Source organism: Anas acuta, chromosome 21 (genome assembly GCF_963932015.1).
Source record: "Anas acuta chromosome 21, bAnaAcu1.1, whole genome shotgun sequence".
Classification (NCBI taxonomy): domain Eukaryota; kingdom Metazoa; phylum Chordata; class Aves; order Anseriformes; family Anatidae; genus Anas; species Anas acuta.
The window spans coordinates 6,242,430-6,263,967 of NC_088999.1; the positions used below are offsets into that span (position 1 = coordinate 6,242,430).

At 43.2% G+C, this 21,538-nt stretch overlaps 1 protein-coding gene across 1 annotated transcript; it reads right to left on the minus strand.

Moving 5' to 3' along the window:
• Positions 1–2,389: 2,389 nt before the first annotated feature.
• Positions 2,390–18,281, minus strand: LOC137842899 (protein argonaute-4). Its single transcript, XM_068657538.1, has 18 exons — positions 17,871–18,281; positions 14,893–15,058; positions 14,035–14,155; positions 12,781–12,962; positions 12,251–12,387; positions 12,030–12,164; positions 11,767–11,854; positions 11,199–11,346; positions 10,999–11,118; positions 10,659–10,787; positions 10,361–10,494; positions 9,408–9,592; positions 8,914–9,073; positions 7,978–8,293; positions 7,597–7,740; positions 6,709–6,801; positions 6,282–6,481; positions 2,390–6,181 (listed from the first exon to the last, which is right to left on the minus strand). The coding sequence occupies exons 1-18, from the start codon at positions 17,887–17,889 to the stop codon at positions 6,073–6,075; spliced, it is 2,586 nt and encodes an 861-aa protein (XP_068513639.1). The 5' UTR covers positions 17,890–18,281; the 3' UTR covers positions 2,390–6,072.
• Between the last annotated feature and the right edge of the window lie 3,257 nt (positions 18,282–21,538).

Sequence of the window (21,538 nt, forward strand, 5' to 3'; positions counted from 1 at the left end):
CTCAGCTCCAGGGACAGGAGCCCTCCGTCTTCATCCCCTCCTCAGGACAAAACTGGGCTACGCAGCTCTCCTCTGCGGCCACCCTCCTCTGCAAGAACAGAATTTAACAGAAAATGAAACAGGTGGGCAGGGGCTGAAACCTCCAACCTCAAGAAACGTCGCAGGACCCACAGGCCAAACGTGCTCTGCAGGCAGGGACCGCAGCTGCCAGTGCTTCACGGCACAGTCCTTAGGCTGTCTAATAGAGCACACAATTAAGAAATAAATTCCTTACTAGTTGAGGTCCTGCAGTGCTAGGGCAGTCATTAGCTCCTTGCGGGTTTATGGCGAGATGCCTTGGCAGGGGAGGCTCTTCTTTTTTAAAGACTCATTTCTTGTTGCTGGATTGAAGAATAAAGAAGAGGGGGATGCATTCGTTTCTGAGCAGTTTTTATTTTAAAGGATGCTGAGGTCTGAGCCTTGCTAGCAAATGAACAGGATTGGTGAGGTCACACCAGCAAGTGATCTATTCACAACCCCCTTTCTTGGTCCTGCTCTACCTAAGAACAAGTGAAATTTGAGAGAAGATCAACCCCTTTTTAACCATGTATGTTAGACTTAGTCTCCCCAAATAGCATACAAAAGTGAAAACACTGAGTGTGTGGCATGACTTTATAAGAAAGTATGAAACCTCAGTATCATTGTTTCAAGACAATGCAAAATGTGATCAGATTTTTAATCCGAGTTTTAATTGTATGAGGTAATGGAAGAAAGCCACAAAAATTGAAACTATTCAAAAGAAGTGCTTTCACTTCTCAGTAACAGGACCAAGCAAGGGAAACTCCCGCTGTCACTAACAAGAGCTGCTTACATCCACAATTCGTGTGATGGGAGCAGAAGTTAGCGTGCAGCTGCTTTTTGCGCATGCCTGCATGCTGAAAGCCGGCTGGCCGCTGGGGCTGAACACGGCAAAGCGTGAGCCTGGAAGCCTGCAACACCTAGCGTTCAGCACCAGCAGCGGCTGCTGAGAAACGGGTGTCATCCCACAGCAGGGTGCTGCTTACCTGCATCAGACAGGCGTTTCCACAGCCATCGACTCCCCCATCTGCCTTGCCCGTACAGCCAACGCTCCTGCAGAGTTCAAGAAAAGCACCTGAATTCAAAACGGAGCCAGCTACCGCTACAATTCGGGAGCCAAACCCTGCCTTTACAAACCCATGCTGCCGAGCTGGGAATCCAGTGACCCTGCAGTGGAAAATATAAGGTAGAGTTCGCCTACTGTGATTCACACAACTTACATCATACCTCAGCAGAATTTATGGCATAAATCAAACCACCACTAGTTAAGGCATCTTACTGACCAGCTGGGGCAGTGGTCAGGAAGGAGCTGATGAACCCTGGAACAAGGTCATCACCCCTCTCTGCTTCCTCTTCCACATTTTTACAGTCAGTTAAACCTTTCTGGGCACAGAGGTGCCTCTCTGAGCCCTGCACCCTGGTTAGGCACACAAATTCTACTACCAAATGTCTCTTCAGCCTTTTAATTCTTTCTTGAGTCTCTTGGGAATTTCCATGACATATTTCCTTCCAAGTTAAAGCGTATGTTTACTTAAAAGCATGTTGTAGCTCTGAACTTCATCAGCCCTAGGTTTCCTAGGATTTGATCCAAGTGATCTTTACCTTTGAATCATTTTGGAAAGGCACTAGGGTAAAGATAGCCTCTGCTTTTGAGCTTAGGCTTGCCTGCAGGCGAACAATCTCAGTTCCCAAACCCAACAGATTTCCACTGCAAAAATTAAGAAAAAAAAGAAAAAGGAAAGCGGATGTACTGATTTGCCGAAGATGAAGGTTATTTTAAGCAATCATGTGTCCCCAGTTCATTTATAGCTGTCATGTTTTGTCCTCGTCCAAAAGCTTTTTTTGTCCTTACCGTAATATTTTTAGCGAAGTACAGTTTTCTGAGGAAACAACAAACCCTCACCTGAAATAGAAAAGATGAATAAGCAAACAGCTCTTTCGTTTATTAATTTGGGACTCTCTACTGTAGCATCACTTCTCCGCGTAGATACAGAGTCTGTTGACACTGCATTTCCTCTAGATGTTGCTATGTTATTTCTGAGAATGTTTTAAAAAAATACATCAATTCTGAACATCTCTCTATGCTTAGCACAGACTCTAAAAACAGGTAATTAAAATCCTTCTTTTAGTGCCACTAGAGCTGTTACCCATTGTATACTTCTATCGCTTTCTAAACCCTCGCACATCAGAAATTATCTTGTGGTAACAAGGTCCACAGGTTACACAACGTGTACAACTTTTAATTCAAAGTTAAATAATTTAAGACATTTGTTTACAGGCAGCAGTATTGGTTGCTCACTCTGTACATTGCATTTATTAGACATCAACAAGGAAAAACGACATTTGGCACAAGAATGCCTTTTTTATTATTATTATTTTTGGACACATGAACACAAAATATCCCTGCAGGCTAAAAAAAAATACATTGCAAATTGTACACAACCAGCATCTTATCGCAACATGGGGCTGCTAACCCACCCAGAACAGTTTAGAAAGAGTACCTCGTATTGCTATAGACATACATCCAGTCCAAATTTAATAAAATACAATTTTAAACATTACAAGTCTAACAATATAGAAACAAAAGTTACATCGTAAGTCAAAATGAACAAATGCAAACATTTTACATTGAAGTTTCAGCCTCTAGACATAGAAATATGAAAATGTCAATAGCAAGGTATAAGAAAATCTGTAAGTGATATTACAAGATCTTTCCTCAAATGCACAAGGAAAAAACCTTGTAGTTGAAACAGTATTGATACAATGCCCTCCAAACCCTGCCTTCTTAAAATGAAAGCAGAGTTACTCCCTTGCTATTGAGCAAGAAAAATCCTACAGCACATCCACAAAGGTAGTTTGGGGGGTAGGTTTCGTTAAACACCGTATCTGAACAAATGTGCCTTTACCCATTTGAAGAGCAAAGCTGTTGATATAGGTTAAATAACTCTGACACTTGTGTCTGGAGCAAGAGACGTACTGCATGAAGCAAATTTGCCTGTATATCACAACCTCTTATGCCCTTTGGATGCAGCTACAGGCACTACACTAAACTGTGGTACTTACAACAAGAATAAATAAGCCAGGCTGTTCAAATGTTTGAGACAGGCTAACTAGTGATTGCCAGAGCTTGTTCAGAATTCAGCTGTTCACAAAGCAAGCAGAACTGGTTTGAAAATGGGGTTTCTGCCCACCCGCCTCCCCCCCACCCCTTTTTATTTTATTTTATTTTTTTTAAAGTGTCAACCACCCCCTTCCCCAACTCTTTAAACTTTGCTACATTTAAAATCTTTCACACCACATAGCTAAACAGTGGCCAACAGGCTTTATTTATATAAAAAAAAAGAAAAGAAAAAAAAACAGAACAAAACAAAAACACCCTAAGAACTACAGCTACAGAATGCACATCTTCCCATTGATTGACACATGCATAACGATTCAGTCAGTCCCAAGGGGTTAATTCAGATCGTCAAGCCCAACCTCCAGACTCAGCTCGTAGACCCTCAGAGGCCACTATTGCCAAAACTTCGATCTTGCATTTACCACCAAGCAACAGTCCTGAATTTAAACACTCAAAGTGACAGCACTGCAAAATTAGCAGTGGTTTTTTTTTTATATATATATTATTATTTTTTAAACAATGGTGTTCTAACACAGGATTGAGTTAGGGTTCTCGCCATGCTTCCCAGGGCTAGCTGAGATCTAACAATCCACATAGTCTGAGGTTAAATATTCAGTCCAGTCACAGGCAAACAAAAGAGAGGCTCTCACTTCACTCAATCTGAACTAGGAGTGCTTGGCACTGGACAACTAACTAACTGGTGATAAAACGAAGTACTTGTTATGCACCCTTGATTAAACCAGTCACATTCTTGCCTAGTGCACAAACTCAAACAGTGATCTTTGATCCTATAACTTAAAAAAGGGTGCTCAGTTTCTTTTCAAGGTGCCAAAGTTCTCCATGTGTGTTGGGTCAGTCAGAGTTCATTCTAAAAAGGGGTTTTTGTATTCTCCCTGAACGAGTACTGAGAAAGCAGCCATCTAGCTGAAGCAGCGGTCAGTCTCCCACCCACATGTCCTGATTTTATTACACAAGTGAGGTATTCTTTAAAAATAAAAATAAAACAAATAAAAGGAATCTTTTTTTAATCTAAACTCATCCACTATACGTGCCAGGAGCAGAGCTTGCTTCAGTCCCATTTAGAACAGAAAAGAAAGAAGTTTAAACTTAATTTAATGAGACATCCTATCTGAAAGGAGGTTATAAAACTGTTTGAAGACTAACTTCAGTGTACTCTGGTACAACTGAAAAAAACAGCATTTAGAAATGTAAACTTTAATTTATTTACAAGCTTAAAGACTGAAGGAAACAGCATTTGCTATTGCTGAAATTTTGAGGGGGCTGGTTCCTACGCTTTGGAACAGCAGACAACTTAGCAGCAAACCCCACACGAGTATCAGAGACCACAGTGCAATCGTTGGACTTCGCAAGCTTCTGTTATCAAAGTAGTGGTGTTAGTTCTACTCAGTTTAGGAATAAGCTTTTAATCTGCGCTAACTCACGTTAACACTAAGAGGAATCTACTCTTCACGTACTATGGTTGTGGATTCCGTGAGTGAAACCAAGCCCCTCTTCTTTATTACACATTGCAGCTGAAAAAAGCCAAGCAGATTAAAAAACCTTAATTTCTATAGGCTGGGACAGAATCAGGATATTAGACTTACATGGGTTAAACATGCTGTTGAATGCAGTTGTGTGTGCAACCTAGATTCCCAGGGAAAAAGTTTAAAATGCTGGTACAAGTCCTCAGGTTGCCTGTCACACAATACATTTAGACTGTACAGATTGGCAAGCCTTTCCTACATGTAACACCCAGTTTCCAAGCTTATAAAAAAAGTTGTAGACAGGACACCAACAGTGAATATAAAACAGTTAAAAATAATTCTTAAAAAAAGCATGGAAGTGCGTCTTTTCTAATTAGTTTCAGAAACTGCCAAATTGTGTGTTCAGAAAACGACACGAGAATGTTGGTTAAACTCATGCACAACCCTCAGCTAGAAAATTACACTGTTAGGGGGGCTTAAAAAACAAATATTTATTGCCAAAGTTAACCCTTCTATGAGAAAAAAGTTTTAAAATCACTTAGATTTATCAAACCACACAGCAGCATAAAGTGGGCACTTTTGTAAAAGTTTGCAAAATACCTAAAAGCTAATTTTTTTTGTATTTTTTTTGTATTTTTTTTTAATCATTTTTAGAGGGGGAGAATGATGGTTCGGTATTTCCTATGATACCATGGCAGTATTATTTGTAACCATTATAATTAAAACCTACTGACAGGCATCACTATCTGGTTATGTTACACATTCACAGAACAAGAACCACCTATATTTGAACTCGCCGTATAGTGCAATTGCTTTGCAGCCCAAGTCTGCAGAGATTAAAAAGATAATTAGTAAAACCGACAAAAAACTGCAATACCTGTGAAAGTTATGTTTGTCAAAAGGCATTTACAGTAGTGAAGTCTAAAATCTCCATTAAAAAATCTATGGCCCCACACAATAGAACAATTACATTTAACTGGAGTAAAACATTTTGCCATAATATGCATACTCACTAAGCAGTGCATGAAGACGGGGGATCAGTCGTCATGGTAAACTAATGGGATGAGAAGATAACTTAAAAACCGTAGCTAGCAAAATATTCAATAGAAACCTTTCATGCCAAGTCCTTTAAAAATTTCAGGATGATCGGCCTTTTGCGCTTTGAGGTAAAAATTCAGTCCAATGCATCAGAAAAGACAGTCTATGAATTCCTATTACACAAAATAATGAAACGAATGGCTCAATTGTGTTGGTGCATCAGACATTGCTGTGAAGTACAGATTCAGTGCGACTGTTCAGAGCTGCTGGTAGTGGGCAGTCTGAAATAAACTGGGCCCTAGCTATAGCAGTAGGCATTGACAACATTTCAGGACTGCATGAGTTGTTGGTTTTGCCACATCTTCCCAGATGCTCTCAAGCAAAATACATTGTGTGTTGAGTGTCATGGTGGATCTGCACTGCCTTTGCCAGAGCCTGAGGATCACGGCCATTGCTCTGTCCTGACACGTGGCTGCCTTCAGCGCTGTAAGAAGGCAGACAGAGAGCCATGAACAATTGGGCCAACAAGCCCAGAACTCCAGTTCATTACCTGGCTACCAAGACAGTGAGGTACAGTTCCTTACCTGTCGTGATCCTTGTCCACAAGATGGTATCTGGCCCTAAACGCTACCAGCCTGGCGTAGTATGCAGGAGCTGGGATAGAGACTGATCGTGTACAGCGCACATACGTGTGACACAGCTGGTAGGTCAGCAGCTGTAGCTCGTCTGCAGTAAAACAGTTGTCATCCCACAAGACCTGATAGTGGGAGGGCCGGCTGGTTCCCTGCGGAGAACAGAGGAGCATTCAGCTGGACAGCATCAACAAAACCAGAGGTGGTACTGCAGGCTGTACCTTCTATCAGTACACTGAAGAGTGAGCACCAAACAGGCACTGAACTTATGCAACTAACTCTAAAGTCTGCCAAACTATAAATAGAAGCAACATTACTCATCAGGACAACAATAAGGATTTAGTCCCACAGCCTGAGCGCAGCAGAGCTGAAACATTACCTGAATTCCTGCGTGGCTACAGAGGTAAAAGTCAAATTCAGAAGGATGCGTGATCGTGCTGTCCACAGTAGTGCCCGCTGGTACGTTGCCACTCTTACCCACCTGATGTGGAAAGTTTATTATTAGCCTGTGTTTGTTTTTCTTTAGAAGTGATCCAAAAATACCTCCTTAGATAGGCTCTACTTAAAGTCGCTTGAGAATTTACTGCTCGAAAATGGGAAAAAAATAAGGTAATTTACATAGGAGGAATGAAAGTGTTCTCTGCAAGTTCACGGTTAGAAACTTCACCAACTCTAGTTGGTGCATAATCAGAGAAAAATAAAGTTCCTGCCAGCACCATTAAAATTGCAGAGTGGGATAAAGCCTATATAAGTAATTCAGAATATGGAAAAAAGGCAGGCTTTCTGAAATAGATTTCACACCCTTGTTTGCAATCACACCCGAGATGTTTATTTCTAGCAAACCTGTGATCAAGAACTGTCTAAAACAGGTTCCTTCGTTGGCCTGTGGATTTGTGACATAGGCAAATATTATTGATGCCTATGAACAGAACAGGCGACTAACTGAACAACTAGCATGTGCTGAGAATCTCCAACTATAAAAAAAATGAGGTTACAGCTCCAGATACACAAATCCAGGGATACAGAGTATGCTCATTCCAAAAGGGGCTGGGAACAAGCTGTTCCATCCGACTGCCTGATGTAGAGCAATAAAAAAAAAAAAAGAAAAAGGGGGAGGAACTGGCTATTTTGGTCTTACAGAGAGCCTGTTCCATCACAGAACTCCTCCTGTTTGTATAGATTAGTTAGTTCCAATGGGTGAGATGGATTCCACCCCTTTTATCCAAACCAGCTACATTCCCATTGCCTCCTTGCTTAAGTACCCAACATTACTTGCCCTTTCGGTTTTGTCAGCACAGAACAGTCTGGTGTGATGCCTTTTCTGCACAACAATGTAGGTTATTCCTGGTCTATAGTCTTCTTCCAAACTAATACAGGCCTTCCGGATAGCTATGAGCTCTGGCCATGCTACCTGGAAGTAGAAGATTTAATTATTAGGTGCAGAACTCAGTGCATGCAATATTATTCTCTCCAGGCATTAAGTGTCACTTCCTGAGGAGCACAATCAGGCAGGATAACTGCACCTTGTGTCTGCCCAGAAAAACTCATTGAAACTGCAAATTGTCCCCTTAAACAAATGCAATCCATATTTAGTTGGAAATAAGTGCCAATCCCTTTTCACAAGCAACAAGAGATCATCAGACGGTACCTGTTTCATCTGCCCTTCTGATACTCCCCCTCTGTAGTAAATGATCCGTGTGGGCTTGAACCGAGTGGATTTATAAAACTGGATCAACAGTTCTCGCACCATGTTAGTCAGGTCCTGTATCACCTCCTGACTGTACAGCAATTCCTGCGAGGTCTCCTGCCGGGAGGTCTGCACACGCACTGTAGCACAGTAACGGCTGGGGTGGCCATCCATGCTGCCTACCACAGCAGCAATAGAAGGCTTCTTTCCATCCCCGGCGGGAGGGTGGGTGACATCTGCTCCCAAGAAGATCACAGGCTGCTGGAACACCGAGGGCCTGTTTAATAAGATTAAGGTGTATTAAATAATGATGCACAGAAGTGGGATGAGGAAGGAGGGTAGGAGAAAAAAAAGACAGCTAAGGAAAGTATATTCAAACCATTCAAGAGCACTAAAACCATGCCAGAATCTTTAAAGACAAAAGATCTCTACCTCAAGCTCTTATGGTCCAGACAGAGCAGAAAGCAGAAAAGAACCAAGGGCAGAGAAACTTACAAGCATTTATCACAGGTCACTCTGCCTCACTCCTTTTCTTTCAGTGTGCAAGGAAATACAGTATGCTTATGGAGATGGCAAAAGTAAAAGGCAGACAGACTGAACTCAAAGGTAGGAAAAGGACCAAAAGAGACAAAAAATAAAAATAAAAAAAAAAACCACCTTTTTGAGCTTGTTTTCTCACACACACTGCTGGACTCCTCTAACACTAAAGAGATTCCTCAGCACAGGGTTTACAAGGCAGATTCTAAACACAGAAGCACCCTCCTCTGTCTTCTTTAATCTGTGGCTATTTCTAGCATACTTCATATTTTGAAAGGTACAGTTTTAACTAGCAAAACAAAATAACACCATTTTGCTTGACAATCCAGACTTCAAGGAGAACTTTAGATTTAACCTTACCTTTGATGAGGTACAAGCACATTGTTGATTCCTCCAAGCTTTGCGTTTATCTTCAGACACAGGTTGGACAGTGTTTGTGGGGACGTTTTCACCACGTTCTTTACCTGAACACACTGAGTGGCCATGCCAAGAAGCGTGTCACCAACCCGCTTTACTTCAGCTGTGACAGAAAAGTAAGACAGTGGTTCCAATTACCTGAACAGTCAGTAATTCCATCTGCTTTCTCTTATTTTTCTCAAATGCTATGCTAATTCAAATCCTTAAAGGTTCACTGACAAAGGCTCAGCCTGCTCTTTGGGATGCAAAAGTTCTCCAATGAGACCTGACAAACCAAACTTAAAAAAAAAGAACAACAAAAAACAACAAAAATGACCCAAAACCACCTCTTAAACTAAAGACACTGCCTACTCTGTTTCCTTTCTACCAACGAAAAGCATAGTGAGATGCCCAGTCGCTGTACAACTACTTAACGTTTTACAGCCTCTTCTCCATACCATACACGGGTGTCTTTCCAGGTAGAATCACCACGATCAGCTGCAGACCAACGTAAGTCAGTTTTAAGTGTTTAAACATGGGCTCCACGCTGTCTGCACCCTGGGCGTATTTGCAGAAGCAGGGCTGGCCTTGGATTGGCATCCCTGCATCCTTGGAGATCTTGCGCAGCTGGTCAGTGAAGCTCCTGTAAATGAAATATAAATGGAAACAACCTCACCTTTTCCCTGTTTCATTTTCCTGTTAATTCTATCAACAAGATCTAAGCTGTTTCAGCTATTTCACAACACCACCAACTTGACGCTACACTGTTCCATTAAGCTATTCTATCATGGTAAGAAATTCACTAATATGATTTTAATCTTGTATGAGGAAAAGTTTCATAAGCCTCTGTTCCAGTAATTGCAGAAGCCTTGGGAAAACAAACATACATTTAAGTTGAATAGTCTGAGGTAGATTCCCAAACTAACACTGATGTGCTGGTAAATTTCTGTCATCCAGTGAATTTTGCTGCAACCATGATTTTTACTGCATGTATCAGTGGTTTAAACAGCACCTGATATTTAGGACTCTGCAAAGTAATCTGACGGGAAAGAAGGAGTGGTGTATGTTGTCTGGGAGGCAGTAAAGGTTAAAAAAATAAAAGTTTAGGTTTTGGAATAAAAGACCATCAATTATTTGTAAAAAAACATCAGAGTACAAGCTGATTGCAGTCTCCACAGCAGGAAACAGAGCCTCAGTGGTAAGGGAATTGATACTTTTCCTAGCCAGCCAATTAGGTTATGAGCTTTGTTGTAGTCTCCTCCCAAGGTGCAAATATTTAAGTCACGGAACTGCGGTTTCCTCTTTTTACTATTAGATGCATTAGTCAGCTTATACTGCATTCCACTGTTCAGAGATAAGAAGAAAATAATCCCTGAAACGGGTACTATTAATAAATATTAAAAATACTTACTTTAGTAAGTCTTCCCTGCATTGTTTTTGAGGAGCAAAACAGGCGACAGCCCAAACTTTAATCTCAATGCCAGCATAGAACTGTTTCCCTCTCATGTCCCACACGCCTTGGTTTGGTGTGGCCACAGTCTTGTTCTAGGTCAAAAACAAAGGCAAATTAAAAATAAAAAACTCCACCTGGTTTTGACTACAGCCAACCAGTGCTCAAACAACAGCATGCTTTCTGAGAAGATATATGGAACACCATGGATTTAAATAACTCCAGAACAAGATAGTACTACCAGACACAGAAAACTCACCCTGCCTCCGTATTGCAGCATTGGTGCTGGCAAAACTCTGCCTGTCAACTCTGTCATTTCATTATGGACAACAATACCAAACTCCTTCAGGTACGGATCAGGTCCACCAACCATGCTGTTACTTTTTACCTGGTGACAAGGAAAGAATTTATGTAACTACACCCAATGCTTCGGGTGACTCTGTGCTCTTTGCAATTAATAGGTTTAAAAGTATTTGTTTTCAAGTCAGATTTTTGAACTTCCACAGTTTGGGGTTATTCTGGTTATCATGACATATGCTCTTCTGGAAGAGCCTTCTGGAAGTGACAAATGCAGATTGTTTAGCTGAAAAAATGCTTACTAGTCTGCTGATTTCTTCCTGTCGGTCTGGTGCAGATCTCGCAGTTGCTTTTATCATAGTCGATGTCTGATTGTCCGTTAGCTTCTTGATACATCTCTGGCCAGCCACTATGTTACACACCTACACAGGAACAGTGAGAAGTGGCATGACACCATTTAACACAGGATATACCACGGTGCAAGAGAAAGTTAGATTCTTACCTCAAGTGGCAAATATGTGTGTTTCTGTTCCTGTCCTACTTGGAGACAGGGAAGATGAGGATATTTTAGCTGCAGACTGTACTTCTGCTTAAAATATTGAGCTACTGTACACTCCATAGCCTGCCCATTTTCCAGCTGCAGAGGAAACCTATAAAGGACATTTGTTCTGGTTAGGCTTTTTTATTTTTATTTTTTATATAAAAAGGAAAAAGCAACGTGGAAAATCTATTTCAGAGTAGCAATGCTTAAAACATTTATTTTCCTTAGCTACTGGATCTCTTGTTTGTAAGAAGATTTTATAGACAATATACGGAATTTATCAAAGCTGTTCTAACAATTACCACCTTTGATACCTATATTAAGAAGTTGGGATACAGATTTAATTTTGTTGTGTTGAAGTAAATAAAGCAATTGTCAAAACCCACATTATTCCTCTGGTCTGCTAAGAGTGAACACTCTTTCAAAGCCGCATAGTTGCTTTACCTCTGGAATCGGCTTTTCTAACATAAATACTATACCTAAATGGTCCAAGATCTTAAAAATTGTCAACAAGTGCTTGTATACATACGTCTGATGACTGGCTGGTCGTCGAGTAACATTGCAAACTCGGTATTTTCTCTTCATCTGGCCGCAGTGAGTAACCTCTACTTTTAGACCTGAAAACCAAAATAAGTCACCTAAATAAAATCAGACATAGGAGGCACCTTTGAGAAAGAAAACAGCAAAAAGGAACAGACCAACTTCCCAACTGCCTTGCGAATTTTCATTACAACATAATACTGACAAGGTTACAGATTTCTGATGCAGTGATGCTTTAGAACAAGCCTTTACCTCTGATTTCTTTGGTAAACTTGACACGCTGGGAGTCCGTCAGAGGCTTGGTTTGTTCATTGATGTTCTGAATGTCCAAGACCTCACACATGAACTCGATGATAGGCTGGGCGCGATAGAAAGCAGTTGCTGACACTAAGAATTAAAAAAATAAATAAAAAATATTAATTTAGAAGCAGCAAAGACTCTGTTACATTAGTGAGACAGAATTTCCTACATACCATCAATGTTGAGCATCATGTTCCACATGGCAGGCCTGACGGACTGGTGGAAACCAAACCAGACCTCCCTGCCACCACCCAGAGGGTGGTAATAGCCTTCAGGGGGGGAGAAAAAGGAGCGACCCACAGGAGTATACCTGAAAAAAACGTAAGAAAATTGATAAATCTCATCACTGCTTTCTGATGGACCTTTTTAAAGTCATATGTTTAAAATGCACTTCTATAGTACACTGTAACTGTTAGAACAAACTCATGGCAAGCATACAAAACCTTTACCAGCAGAGCAGTTGGAAAGGCTGCAGCAAATTCCAGTTGGAAACATGACCAGCAGATACAAGTCCCGAGTTGAGATCAAATTTCCCTATTCTAGTGCAAATTTGTAATGCAGGCATTGAATTACACAACAGCATCCCTCAACCCTTCTGCAGCAGGAAGGTGTAATAGCAATAGAACAGCAGCAAGCAGTAAACAATACAAAGGTAAGACAGATGCAAGATTGAGCCAGTTAGGAAGACACTGGAAGCACTCACCTCATGGAGGGAAGGTGCCGTGTGATTACATCAAGTGCCTGTACAGAATCTTCTGGAACTTCATTCAAGTGCCCTGCCAGAGCTTCCAGCAGCAACTGAAGGCTGACGACTGATACCCACTGAATGGATACTTTAAAAGTCTGGTCCTTCCCCTCCCCTGGAAGCGTCACCTCCATATCCACCTTACATGTAAAATTAAGCAAAAGCTTTTGTTAAGGACTGCAGGCTACCGCGACACTATGCGAGATTACTTATTTCTCTTAAGTATCCTTTGATTCTTTATTTTTGCTGATTGGTTTGTGTAATTTGCTTAGACTATTACAATCAGTTTCCTTACAATTTGGAAAGCTCATCATTCATTCATCTGAAGAAACCTCAGTGAAGTTACTGCGGTATCTTGAAGTCTAGATTTTAAGTGATAATTAGTATGGTGAGTATGATGACATCAAAACTCTGAGAACTGTGAGTTTTTTTTTTGTTTTTAAAGTGTCAACCAGTTAATAGCAAAATGTCTTGTGTCCTTAACAGGAAGGCAAGAAAAAACTATTTCTGGTCAAAAAGAAGAATCACTGGGATACATAAATCTCCGAGTTCTAACATAGAACTTGAAATTATTCTCACACACCCAGCCAAAGGGTAAATGGGAACTCATCCTACGTATTCCTCATGGCACTGTATCAGCAAAAACCAGATCCCTGGGGAGAAGAGTAGATGGGGGTTATTTAAGTTTTGCATCAGGACTGGTTAATACAGATCTCAATCTGTCAGAGCCAGGGTGTTGTGAGCATGGCCCGGCACACTAAGGGCCAGTGCTGCTGATTTAGTTGTTCACAGTCCTTGTAGCACAGTTCTTATGAACAGGAAGACATAGTTCAACAGTGCAGCCAAACCAAAACAGACATTCGTCATCTAACAACTACTGTATCATTTAACAAGGGAACTGGGGTTAGAACAGAGAAAACGGAAATTTGCATCAGGGTAAAAAAAAAATTCTATTTGCAGCTGAAAGAGCACAATAGGTTGTTCAGAGCATCACTGACAAGTGCACCGAGTGAAGAGTTGACCACTAAAAACCCAAAGATGATAAACTTCAGTAAGGCTCCTAAAAGCACCTAAATTACCAACACTGCCTGTAATTCCCAAGACTATACTAATACATGTGATAATATCTTAGGTTTTGGTCAATAAAAACACTTTTCAAATGACACTAACAGTTTTCCACAGAAACTTAGAGCTGCTTGTAGCAGCACTTACTCTGTCACGGCCAATCGGTAAGGGGTGTGCAGTGTACATGTTCCGCTTCCCATCGTAGCCAGGCTGCCGATCACCAAATATTTGCATCTTGAAGTGTCTCACCATGGTATCCACCACCTCTCTACAGAGGAAGGCATCAAGTTATGGAGAACAGGAAAACCCAGCAATGATCTTAAGCAGTTTAAAATTCCTTTTTTATATTTTCTTAAAAGAGCAGGGTAGGAGAAACAACAGCACACTAGAACATACCCAAGTCATCAGCAGAACCCAAGAGCAAAAGTAACCTCCAGATTAAGACACTTAATTTTCAATATAAAGGTGTCTACAGGCATGGTAGGTGTCCAAACTCTCATTACTATCAGCAGAAATATGCTCAATATAGACAGTGGAATCCAAATAACTGTTTGAGCACAGGAGCAAATAACAGCATCTACCTTGTGGTGAGCTGAGGTGCTCTGCAGCTTGATTCCACTGACAGAACATCCACATCTGAACACCTAAAACACTGCAAATAGAATCCCTTCCCCTCAGCTAACACACATCTTTGTATAATAGACTGGAACAACTATCAAGCATGTTCTCTTGCAGACTAGAAAATAAAAAGAGCTGTAGTTCAAGGCTGAATGCTTTTCCTAAAGCCTTCTATATTACTGCCTGCTTGCAAAATATCTTAATAAAAATAAAGAGAATATTGCATTACAGCTCGCTGAACAATAGGACAACTGCTAACCACGATACAAACACAAGCTGTTCTGTAGCTGATTAATGTTTAGGACGTACAGTTCCCTAAACTGAAGCATAAACACTTTTAAAATATATATGTATATTAAAGTATTAGTAGTGTTAAGCAACTCATACCTGTTCACTCTTCGGGGCCGTTTTTCTGGTTTGATATCTACATCATAGTGATAAACGTCAATCTTGGGGATCTGGACCTGGAAGTGGTTGGCTAGGAGGCGGATGGGTTTCCCAACAGTTCCCAGGCCTGGGCGACGGGGTGGCTGGAAAAGGCTTGCCGGAGGCCCTACGGAAGTCAAAGAAATATGTAAGAAAAATAACTTAGCACTCAGTGCAGCATCCTTTCGGGTGTATTTAGCTGGAAAGCCTTTCTGGCAGGGCAGCTCTGACCTTCCCGGTGAAAAACGCGCTCCCTAAAGCATATCTAGGTTAATGCCACAACCCCTTCTCTGAATTGTAGTGACATTTTTCATAGTTATGGCTTACGAACTTGACAGAGTCCTGAGATGGAATACAAACATTTACATACTATGTATCTTGATATAATGTAAACATAAATGCATTCCTACCTTCATTTCTAGAACAAATCAATAGCCACACCTTTCCATTACTGGCTTGAAGCTCAGATGCTAATGATTGCCACTCTTGGCATACTCAGGAAGTAACACAACTTCTACCTGAAAATTGATGTAATCTAGAAATGGAGAATTGGAATTTTTATTCTGCACTAAACTTAAAACATATTGCCATATTGAATCCAGGCTAGAAGAGTTTTGTTGTTTCCTTTACATCACGAACACATCACTTTTGTCAACAGTGGGATGCTTTTCCCCTGGAGCACAATTCCAGCCAAGTTCAGGTTCCAACAGAAAGGAAGGAATGACAAATGGTCTAGGCTTTCTTCTAAAAAGAAGAGTAAGGGAACAAGCATAAAGACAGGTATAGACTCCTAACAGGTGTAGAGAAGGCAATTTATTTGGACAGAAGTAATAGCTTCAGAAAAAGTTCCAAGGAGGAAATCAGGAGAGGCTTAAATCAGTACTCACACGTAAGCTAGTCACTAGTTAACCTTTAGTTCAATTCCTCAAAGCGTTAAGATCTGAGATAGCATGTTAACAGGATAAGCATTTTTGTTTTGCTGTTGTTAAATCTGTCACAGCCTTGGTTGAAACTGCATATAAAGCAAATGGAATTAGTGTATTTTCATGGGTTTTGTCTCTATCTGCCAGTGCTCAGTGCATTTAATGTTTCTGTCCTCTGTTCTAGAGCAGCAAATTTGAGAGGAAAAAAGTTTTACAAGACAGGAATGTAGTAATAAAGTAATAATAAAACTTAGGACAAATTCAGTATTGTAAGACTGTGTCAACTTGACAGGATCTATTGAAACCAAAGGCTCAAAAATTTATACAAAAAAGAAAAAGTATAAGCTGGAGGATGAAGCTCATATTTGGGCACACTTCAGTGTGCAGCAATAATCTTAACACAATCCTAAACTAAACCCAGGACTGAATTAAAGGAGCCTTCCAAGCCATCTAATGGCTACTACATTAAAATTACCGATTTGAGGATACCAACCCTCAAATATCTAAGCAGAAGTAACACAGAGCACGTAAGCAGCCGTAGCCCACTTGACACGTCAAGCTGCAGCAGCACGGTGGCTGTTTGGGCCACAGCCATCCCACACGACACATCGCTGGCTCTGCACCCGCATGAGTAATTGCCATCAGCCCAGGAGCTCCCAACGCCGCAGTTAAACTGGTTGTAGGGTACAGTTAGTACTCAAAAAAAGCTACAGCGATCTTGACGAGCGTGAATCATCGAGGGCAATCAAAGTTTGCTGTGCTTATTTGGATACGAGAGAGATGATCCATTAATCCTGTGCTAATTAGCCTGAAGTAAGTGCAAGCACTGACCTCCCACAAGAGATTAAATGACAACTATATTTACCCATTTTCCTGCCTCGCTATTGACAAGTTTTGCAGGCAGGCATGGCAATGCTGACCTAGGTCAGCTTTGATGCAAGGAGACAGCGCTTACACCTTCGCCTTCCTGAAGTTATTTCTCAAAGGATTCTAGGGAATAAGTCAGAAGCTGCTTCCCCCTCTGAAGCCAGGCTTCCTTGCAAGTCACAGCAATTTTATCAGGATTTTTGCCTGGTCAGCCTGCCTAGGGTTATACTCACTGTTTCTCTTAATTTCTCCTATCGTTTAGGTTCTCTGAGCCGCCAGCTGAGTTACTTCAGACAGGAAGTACTTTTACACAGCCAAAAGAGGATCTGCTGCTGAAGTTGGGAGTTCGGACAGGCTACATCATGTATCTACACAGCAGAATCAAAACAAGCCCTCCACTAAGTGTTTTAGGATCTGGATTCTTCTGGAATTGCACCTTTCTGTCAATAAATGTTTCCTATTCTACTAAAATTAACAGCACTTCAATTATACCAACAGCATGATCAAGATCTTTATCAACAACACGCACAGACCACTTGTGTTGAGAAACACATCTTGCAGTCAGCTCACGGAAGAATAATTAAGGAACGAGATACCAGAGCGAAGACACCCCGTACAAAATAACCCCAACATTTAGCCAAAGTTTGTTAAATAAAAAAAATAACATCCAAGGCGCACGCTTTCAGGAGGCACCACCTTAGGTGGCCAAATGTCAAAAATCAGACCGGAGGGCTTAGGGGATTTGGGTGCAGTGAGAGTGTCCCCAAAGCCCTGTGACACCCCCCAAGCCCTGTGACACCCCCAAACCCTGCGCCCCCCCCATACAGCCCCTATCCCACTGACAGCCGGGGCCTGTCCCCCTCAGAGGTCTCACCACCGGGCAGCCCCCCAAAAAAACCCAAAAACTTCCTCGGGAGGCTGCAGGAGGCTCCGAAGCCGATCGGGGGGGGCCTCACCCCTCACAGCGGGTCCCCCCCCGGCCCCTCACGGCCACCCCCTGAGGCCTCACCGGGCCCCGGCGGGCGGCGCTGCCCTCCCCAGGCCTCAGCTGGTGGCGCCCGGCCGGGCCCGAGGCCTTCCTCCTCCTCCTCCTCCTCTTCCTCCCCTCAGGCCTTACCCCCCCCCCCACCACCTCAACGCGGCTCTCACCGGGTCCCAGCGCTTCCATGGCGGCGGCGGCGGCCTCGCTGCGGTCCCCCCCGGCCCCGCCGCTGCTGCCGCTGCCACCGCCGCCACCTCCACCTCCACCTCCGCCTCCTCCTCCTCCGGCCCCGGGCCCCGCCGCCGCGGCGTAACGCTTGATCTCGGGAATATTGGCACCGGGGGGGGGGCCCGGTGAGGAACCGGGGCGGGAGGGAGCAGCGGCGGGGCCGGACGAGGAGGAGGAGGAGGAGGAGGAGGAGGAGGAGGAGGAGGAGGAGGTGGAGGAAGGGGCGCGGCGGGCAGCGCTCCGCTTCCCCGAGCTGTGGTGGCGGCGGCGGCGCGGGGAGGGGATCGCGGGCGCCGAGCGCGCCCCCGCTGCCGCCAGCACCGGGTGAGGAAGAGGAGGAGGAGGAGTGGGGGGGGGGGAGGGAGGAAGGAGAGGCCCCTCCACGCTGCCCGGCGCCGCCGGCTCGCGCACGCGCACCGCCCCCTGCCGGCGGGGGCGCGCACGCCGCCTCGCACCCTTTCGCCGCCGGCCCGGCAACAGGTGGAGGGGGGGGGGGGCCTGTGCGCGGCCCCGTGCGCGGCCCCGAGGGCTGTGGAGGGGAGGTGGGGGCGCCTCAGAGCCTCAACACCCCCCCCTCAGGACGCCGGTCGGTGTCACAGTCAAGCTGTGGTGACCCCAAAACAGCCCCCGTGAGGTGGTGGAAATATAAGGGGGTGATAAACCCACCCGTGACACCCCCAAAAACAGCCGCGGACAGCCCCTGTCAGGTTCTGGAAATATAAGATGGTGCCCAAAGCAAGCCGTAACGCCCCAAAACCAGCCGCTGTCAGCCCCCGTGAGCTGCTGGAAACATAAGGTGGTGCTAAAGCAACCCGTGACACCCCCAAAAACAGCCCCGTGAGTCGCTGGAAATGTAAGGCGGTGCCAAATCGAGCTGTGACACCCCCAAAAACAGCTACTCTCAGCCCCCATGAGCTTCTAGGAACATAAGATGGTGCCAAACCAACCCGTGACACCCCAAAACCGGCTGCTGTCAGCCCCCATGAGCCACTGGAAATGTGAGGTGGTGCCAAACCCGTCCAAAACACCCCCAAAACAGCCACTGTCAGCCACTGGAAATGTAAGACAGTGCCAAATCAACCCATGACACCCCCAAAAACAGGCACCGTCAGCCCCCATCTGCCACTGGAAACCCAAAGCACAGCTCCCTCACCATGGCTGCGTTAGGACTGACAGCAGCTCCGTTAGGACACCCGGCAGCTCACTGCTGGTGTGCGGATAAGGAACAGTGCTGGGATATCACTCAGGGTGCCTGGAAGGCAGCAGCAGTAGGGAACAGGATGGTGCCACCAGGATTTGGGGTGTCAGCCCTCTGGGGTGCATGCCAAGATGACCCCGTACCTCACTGCGGCCTGGCCACCTCGCTTCGCCTCGCCCTCACGATGAGCTGCTCCCACACGCATCCCTCTCCTCTCTCAATTCTCCACTGGCTCACAAGAAGGTCAGAAGTCAAAACATTCGATAAATAATAAATGCCGAGTCCATCATATTTGCTTTTTTTGAACCTGCAGGGCTGGTATTTTCCAAGACCTTTCCTACAAGTCGAAGCGTCAGAAACCTATTTTAAAATTAAACGAAGCCTGTTATTTTCGTAAAAGTGCCTTACATCAGTTAATAAATACTTAAGGGAAACACCAGTATTACAAGACCAGTCACAAAACTACCATGATGTCTGGCAACGTTTCCAAGCTATTATTCAGCATATCTAAGTATAAAAATATAGAGAAGATATACATAGGACTACACAAATAGTACTTCAGAAAGATGAAGACACAATCTCTGCCTCAAGAAATCCACAATACCAAGGCTTGGTCCTCAGTCCTACTGAGTAGGGCTACTCAAGACTATACTTCATAAATTAGAAATTTTAAAAAGCCAGCAAAGCAATTAACCTGATAAATATTACAAACATGCTGAGGCATCCTGACTGCAAAGTAGCCAGAACCCTATTGCTGTGTTATTCCACCCTTACATTGAAAACACCTACGTGTTTCCAGTGGTGAGGCTGAATCTGGTTATGACAGAAGAAGTTCCGATAGCTTTAGTTCTGAAGATGTTTCTAAATATCTCCCTTTAGAAGGCGTGGAAGGAATATTTCATTTAGTAAAAAATAGACTCACAAACTGCCTTTCAAAAATATCAATCTTACAAAATGGTACCTTACCCAGTGCTTAAAAAAAAAAAACACACCACATTTTAGAGTCTCCTTAATGGCAAATGTTTACCAAGAGTTACCAATTCTGTCAGTCCATCTTTCTGCACTAGGTGTGAGAAGTAATGTAACATAGCAGGTAGCTATTTTTATTTTTATTTTTTTTTTTCAGTTACAAATGTAGTTACCTGCTTTACGTCTGTGAACAAATAATAGTATGAAACACCAGTTCACTTTATCTAAGCATGTTCTAATTCTATGAACCTGTGGACTGAACAACTAAAAAACCCTTTTCAGATCCAAGTATTTCACCTCATCTACATGAAATTAAAACTCTCAAATAGCTGGTGATAGCAGCTTTGTGCTAAAACCCAAATTCCATGGCACAGCACTTTCCCCATGCGGCTTTTTTCTTACAAGGTCTCAAACCATAACAGAGCAATGGGATTACTGTCTTGAGTAAGCACCATGAACTGCTCAGTAGTATTTTTTACTGACAGTCTACCTCGAAAGATCCTCAAATTCTAGGAATTTACTGTGTAATGTCACCACCCTTAATTTGTGCTGTCAGCTACCAGTTACAAAACAGCATCAGGAAGCAAAGGGCTGCCCAGCTAGCGCTTCTGTAGCAAAGAACACAGTGTTTTTCAGAAATAGAGTGTTTTGCAGAAAAGGGACAGACTGCCTTAAATACTAGCCAAGTATTTTTGTTGACATTTGCACAACATTCTAAAAAATCCAAGGCTTTGTTTATTCACAGATGTATTCACTTTTACTTATTTTTTATTTATTTTTAAAGCAGGTGGCTTTGGTACTTAAGTCGGGCCTCATTTTTCCTCTTTTTCTCTGACTCTTGTCTACCTAGTAGTCTGATAGTATCTTCATCACATCGATCAATGGTATTTTTGTAGTGCCAGCGCCTGCGTCTCATGACTGGCTCCCGTTCCAAGAAAGCAGCCCAGTATTGTGATGTTTGCAGTAAGTCCCACGGACATTTGCTTTTCTCACTTCCTCCGTTCCAAGATTTGTTGGGTATATGGGAACCATCAGAGCAGATTAGCCCATCTGTTCCGCATCCCCCACAGAACTGTGACTGCTACCAAACGCTTCAGATATTTCTTTTATATATTATTTATTATTATTATTTTTTTTCCTGGGTTTTGCCTTCAGGGAAACAGCAAATGACTGATGATTTGGGAGAAAAAAAAATGTTATGTTCTACAAAGCTGACTGAAAACTGGAATCTAAACTCCGAATAACTTTAATATCAGTATTTGAGTATCTCAGGGCACAGCCCCTAGCGCTTCTCCGGGTGCCTGCCGCCGGCAGCAAGCTGCGAACCTCTCGAAATTGCCATTTCTGGGGAAGGAAGGAAGGCCGATAGGCATCTGGCGGCCACCTAAACCAGATCAAAACGGTCTTAAACCAGATCAAACCGCTCGGTGCCTCCCTATG

Excerpts from the sequence above, each read along its gene's own strand:
- LOC137842899 (XM_068657538.1), bottom strand. Across the intron at positions 11,855-12,029 it reads GTTTACCAAAGAAATCAGAG|GTCTAAAAGTAGAGGTTACT; the intron begins GTAAAGGCTTGT and ends TTTGGTTTTCAG. Across the intron at positions 6,182-6,281 it reads GTGGACAAGGATCACGACAG|CGCTGAAGGCAGCCACGTGT; the intron begins GTAAGGAACTGT and ends GCCTTCTTACAG.